The sequence below is a fragment of the Diabrotica virgifera genome, chromosome 4 (assembly GCF_917563875.1).
Source record: "Diabrotica virgifera virgifera chromosome 4, PGI_DIABVI_V3a".
Taxonomy (NCBI): domain Eukaryota; kingdom Metazoa; phylum Arthropoda; class Insecta; order Coleoptera; family Chrysomelidae; genus Diabrotica; species Diabrotica virgifera.
The window spans coordinates 59,502,794-59,509,284 of record NC_065446.1 but is presented as its reverse complement, the minus strand read 5'-3'; the positions used below and the strand labels follow the sequence as shown (position 1 = coordinate 59,509,284).

Genomic DNA, 6,491 nt, shown 5'->3' with positions numbered 1-6,491 from the left:
TAAAAACAAATAAACATAACCTCAAATAGTTGTCAAGAAGAATTACTGCATTCAACTAACTCACTGAGCAAAAACGCATAAAAATCTCCTAATAAACATGTTTCTTCAACTAAATATCTAAATCAAAAGTCTTATTTTATCACACAAGACACAAACCGCGTAAACAATAAATTATGAGAAATTTCTTGTGAACATTTTAGCGTTATACATAAACGAAATTGTTTGGAGTCAATACAAACAAGCAAGCTCCTCCCAATTTTGTGACGTCAGACTTAGGCTGTTTGAAATTAAAACGTTTTTTAAACGTAATTTTAACGTCATTAATCATACGTATTTAAAATCACCTACAAAAGACGTCTATATGACGTAATGTTCAAACACGTGTTATATTCAACCAAAAACTGACGTTTCCTCAACGTTATATGACGTCACTTGGTTGCCTGGGGACTTTCTTAATTAATCCAAAGTGAAAAAAACCTAATGATATTTTTTAGGGACGTGAATTACTGAATACAGGTGTACCTAGGTATAGACACCTCAGCCGTTTCGGGTATGTGTTTTAAAATTTAAAAATTAAATTAAAATTAATATATAATGGGTTTCACTTTTGCCCAGGTTATTTGCCTATTGCCAGCTGTTGGGCTTGCAATACATTGCATGATGAAATAATCTTAAAAATGATAATAAAACCAGTTAAAGCTATTGCAGGTACAGGTGTACCTTTTAGGTAATCGACGTATATAAAAATTGACAGTAACATAATAGTCCATTGAAATGTTACATTTAGGGTTGAATTTCTTAGAGCAGTCAATTTTATTTTTTTAGTGTGTAAGGGGGTTCAGTAGAAGCTTAAGTTCAAGTTTTTGGGGTCGCCACCCTTGTCCCCCGCCGCCATATTGGAAAAAGTGGTGCAAAGGGCTTTCGCGCTGTATCTCCTAAACTAGAAATCCTACAGAAAATTTAATTACACATAAAATGAAGCAAATTAAATTTTGCACAATTTTATACCTATTACTTTTTATCGTCAAGTAACCAACAAAAAAGTTATAAACAAAAATAAGAGAAAATTTTGTAAGAAGTTTCTTTTTGGAGGTTATAACTTTTTTTCCGTTCATTTCACAATAAAATAACATCACAGCGATTTTGTAGAGAATTTTTCAGTGAACAATTTTCACTATAAAGTTGTTTAATTTTATTTATTTTCTAGGTTTTACAGCGCTCCAAACGTGACCAAATTCTCGAATTCTCATAGGAATACAATAAAAATAAATATTTTTCTATTCATATTTAGGCGAGCAGCATCAACCGTTATGCCGACCATGAAAATCAAATTTAAGGTGAATGACCAATTTTGGTCTATTTTTATGTTTTCGAGGTCGCTGAATCCGAATATGAAGTTTATTTTTATCTAGAGGTGGTGGAACAGGTTCAAAAGTCAAATTTTATACAAAAATCCAAACATCAATTTTGATAATTTTTTAAATTTACCTCGCTTTGGTCGCTGTAAATATTTCCTTTTGAAAATTTTACTGTGTCATATCTGAAGTATGTAGATAAAAATGAAATTTGTCAAAAATGTTTAAACACGTTAAAAAAGGAGTTGTTAATTTTTAAACATTTTGCCATCATATTTCGTTAGTTTCATGTTTAGTTAAAAAAGTTGAGTGACAAACTTTTTATATTATAATTTTTACCAACACAACAATAAAATATAATTCATAAAGAAGTTTTTTGGAAAATTTTAAGTCAAACTATACAATAGGAAAAAAAGTTATGTTACTTCATAGACAAGCGGCACAACCCAAAAAACGCTTAAATCTCGATATCCTGATCATGGTGTGGTGAATGGCTAACTTTGATCATACTTTATGATTTTGTTATCAAAAATCGTTTTTTCTTCTTAAGAATTTTGAATTTTGCGGTTGCGTCATTCTTCTTTTGAACCGGCGAATTTGTCCTCAAACAACTTCTTGGGCCTTTTCTATATATGCTTAGGGTTATAAGTTTTATAGTGGGGAGAAGGGTCAAAAACAGAATAATAATAGAATAGTAATGTTAAAATCATAATAAATTGTATGAATAAAAAATATATATAGATAGAAAAGTAAGCCTAACATTTGTTTTTATGGTAGGGTAAAACGCCAGTTATTGGACACGAGACAGTTATTGGACATTACAGTGTTAACTTACGATTATAAGATTTCTGCAAGTGCTAACAAGAGTATATTTCACTAGGTGGCACTACTCGCTTCTATATTACGTACATTCTTATGTCTATGTTCTGCCTTTAACGGGTTCTGTGATTTTGGCGGTAAATATTTTTAGGTTATGTGAGTGAAGTGACATTTAAGCATTGTGTTAAGCATCTGCTCTGACTTTTTTTTTCAAAACTACGTGTTATTTTTAAGGTAAGATTGTATTTTTATTTAAAAGCGTGTAGTTAAGACACTTATAGTCCCTAAGGTAGATCGCGTACAGTAATAGGGATTTTAATTTGGATTTAATTACGCCTGTCCAATAACTAAACTAGAAAACTTGCTGAATTCTATTATGGGACACCTGTCCAATCACTAGATAACTATACTTACCACATATTTCTACAATTTTCAACGTGTTTATGTATAATTAACTGGAGATAGCAGTAAAATTAATTTAATAATCGATTTGACAGTTATTGGACAGCTGTCCAATAACTAAATTTGACCGTCCAATCACTAAATTGATTTTTTAGGATTGTAGTAAAATGCCTAAACTTAGAAAATACGATAAGAATAAACTTATAGAAGCTGTTAAGGATGTCCAAAATGGCACTGAATCGTATAGAACAGCTGAAAAAAAATATGGAATTCCGAAGTCCACTATAGAATTTAAATTAAAACATCCGGAACATAAAGATACACTTGGACCGTCTCCTATTTTAACTTGCGAGGAGGAGAGTACTCTGGTTAGGTACGTTCATTAAATTTATCTTAATCCATAGCATTATTTGATTTTACATTCAATATTCCAGATGGATACAAGAAACCGCTTCAAAAGGTTTCCCCAAAAAGGCTAACGATTTAAAAAGCAGCGTGCAAAAATTTTTAACCGAAAATCCTCGCCCCAATAACTTTAAAGATAATCGACCTGGAGATGGATGGTTAAAAGTCAGTCGCCAAAAAAATGTATTTTAATCGGTATTTATCGTTTGATTTTTTTAGGGATTTTTGAAGCGACATCCAGAGGTTTCTAAAAGGACAAGTGAAGGTGTAACGGCAGCTAGCGCTTGTGTATCTGAACGAGACATCAAAAACTGGTTTAAAAATATTGAAACCTATGTCAAAGAAAAACATCTAGAAGAAGTTCTAACTGATCCATCAAGAATTTTTAATGGAGATGAGTCAGGATTTCAAATATGTCCATCTACTGGAAAAGTATTTGCTATGAAAGGTTCAAAAAATGTTTATAATGTTGAAAAAAGCTGTTCAAAAGAAAACGTCACTGTGATGTTTACGTTTTCAGCAGACGGTAAAATTTGCGTGCCTATGGTTATTTATCCTTATCAACGTATTCCAGAAAAAGTTGCTAAAGGCATTAATCCTAAATGGGGTGTGGGCAGAAGCGATAATGGTTGGATGACGGCAGAGACATTCTATCAGTATATTGCGAATGTTTTTTACCCCCACCTAATTGAAAATAATATTAAGCTTCCAGTTATTCTTTTTGTAGATGGGCACAAGAGTCACTTAAGTTACCAATTAAGTCTATTGTGTAATGAACTGCAAATTGAAGTAATTGCACTTTATCCTAACGCCACAAGGATTTTACAACCATGTGACGTCTCTATTTTCCGTCCACTAAAAGAAGCTTGGCGGCAGTCAGTAAGAGAATGGGAAGAACAGCATCCAGGAGGGGTAGTCAATAAGGTTGTATTTGCTTCTATATTGGAGCAAGCTACAAAAAAAGTTGTAAAACTGAAACAGTAGTAAATGGTTTCAAGGTTTGCGGATTGTTTCCATTTAAAGCAGATGCTATTGACTACACAAAATGTTTAGGTAAAGAAGTAGTAAAAAATTTAATCATTTCGGATCATCAAAAGAAACCCAAGATGGACTATAATACTTTCGTAAATATCTTAGGTCCTGAAAAAGTTCATAGCTTAGAGAATTTAAAAGAAAATCAAAAGAATAATCTACCTAGCGACGATAATTTGAATTTGTTGTTCAAAATCTGGAATTTTTTTGAACATGATCCAAAACATTCTGATAACCAAATGGTTCTAAAAAATAGAGACACAATCATTAATATTATTCAAAATATAGCTATCACATCTCCGGTTAAAAATACTGAAATAAAAACATCAGAAAAAAGTGGTATTGAAAATGTAAATATTTCTGAGAGTAATAGTACCAATGATATCCATATTCAACAATATAAAACTAATGTTTATGACTTACCCTCTACAAGTAAAATTATTGTTAAACACGAATTGTTGGGCAATTTTTTAACTTCTCCTACTGTACCGGAAAGAAAAAATAAACGTAACACGGAAAGACTTCCTTTTGCTATTACATCTGCACGATATCAAGAAATGTTACGAAAAAAGGAGGAGTTAAAAGAAGAGCAGGAAAAACAAAAACAAGAAAGGAAAGGAAAAGAGAAGAAAAATTAACCAAAAACCAGTGTAGCAACAAAAAGAATTCAAAAAAAGTCAAATGTTCTATTTGTTCAAATGATATTCAATCGAATAAATTAAAATGCGATGACTGTAGTCTTTATTATCACGAATGTTGTATTCCTGTTAAGCATAGACCCACAACTGCTTCAATCTGCAGGATAGTGATTCCGATGCTAATAACAGTAACCAAGACAGTGAGGATGAAGATATTGACGAACTTTTCACTCAATACAAAGAAGCACAGAAGCAATTATAAAATTTAATTGTGTCAACAACTGTACATAATAGGTACCCCATACCGCACAGAAATTTTGGTTTTTCTTGTAATTTTCATTTATTTTTAGGTTTGTATTGTGTTAAAGCAGTTGTCCAATAACTAATTTTGAGTGTCCTGTAACTAAATAAACTGTCCAATAACTATAATTTTTGTAACTATTTTTAATAAATATATATTGACAGAAAAGATTTAACCCTTTCTTTAAATCCTTTTAGCCATATTGTAATAAACTGTTTAGACTACGTTTTGTATAAATTTCAATTCAATCTGCAGAGAACAATGTGAATTACGAATTTTTAAAGTTGAAATTTTCTTAAGTGTCCAATAACTGTATGGTTTACCCTATCCCTATGAACATTCGAGAATCTGGTCAAGTTTGGAGCGCTGTAAAACCTATATACATAAATAGAATTAAACAACATTATAGTGGAAATTATTCGCTGAAAAATCCTCTACAAAATTGATATAGTGTTATTTTATTTTAAAACGAACTGAAAACAAGTTATAACCTCCAAAAGGAAACTTGTTAAAACATTTTTACATATTTTTGTTTATATTTTTTTGTTGGTCACTTAACGATAAAAAGTAATAGAAACAAAATTATAGAAAATTTAATTTGCTACATTTTATATTTAATTAGATTTTCCGTAGGGTTGGTAGTTTACGAGATATAGCGCGAAATCCCTTTGCACCCATTTCCAAGATGGCGGCGGGGTGACAGTCCAGTCCAACATTGTTTGATTTGCTTTTCTAGATAATTGCTAAGAAGAAATGCGTTCAATGTGCGTCCCCGTTTAGGATTTTGTCCTCTTCAGGGTTTGTCGTGAATGTATTGTGTGGCAGTAAAAGCAAACAGTCCGAAAAACACACTGGGGCAAGTGTCGTATCCTGGTGTTTTTCCTTGGTTATGCCGGACGGTGGTGTACAGAAGGCTAAAAGTCAACAGAGAAGAAAGTTTTGATGGATTGTTGTTGGTTCCATAGACATTTACGTGTACTGTCCGTGCTTCGCTCTCGACCAGTCTCCCTAGAAACCATTGTACCGGGTGTCCCAATAAGAATGGCTCTCGGCCATATCTCAGGAACCGTTTATGGTAGAGCTTTCAAATAAAAAATTTTATAACAAAAGTTGCCTCAGGAAAGGCCTGGAAATTATTTTCATAATTGTGGGACCACCGCTAGAGGGCGTAATTGAATATCAAAAATTAAAAAATCTAAATTTTACAAAATTTTCCTAATGAAGGGGCACTGGAAATCCAATCGTCGTATTCTTCATAAAATTCTACGTATATTTGATTTGACAAGTTTAAGTCTACCTTTGGAAATAAGAGGTGGGGGTGAGTGGGAACCTTGTGATGAAAAGCTGGCTGTGAGTCCGGTTCTGCTTAATCAAATTTTGCAAACTTGGTCTTGTTGAGGACAGATCTTTTTCGTCAATGTAAAAGTTATGATTTCGAACCAACTTACTGAGTAATATGCCAGCTAGAACGCGTTATTTAATTTTTTTCAGAAATCTAGTGTTCCTTGGAAAATATTAAATACAAACCTGCATTTTTAA

The 6,491-nt window shown here is 32.2% G+C and overlaps 1 protein-coding gene across 1 annotated transcript; it reads left to right on the top strand.

Annotated features, from left to right (window-relative positions):
* Nucleotides 1-2,988: 2,988 nt before the first annotated feature.
* LOC126883409 (uncharacterized) lies at nt 2,989-4,261 on the top strand. Its single transcript, XM_050648955.1, has 2 exons — nt 2,989-3,146; nt 3,201-4,261. Exon 2 carries the CDS (start codon nt 3,423-3,425, stop codon nt 3,963-3,965), a length of 543 nt encoding a protein of 180 aa, XP_050504912.1. The 5' UTR covers nt 2,989-3,146; nt 3,201-3,422; the 3' UTR covers nt 3,966-4,261.
* Nucleotides 4,262-6,491: the final 2,230 nt, after the last annotated feature.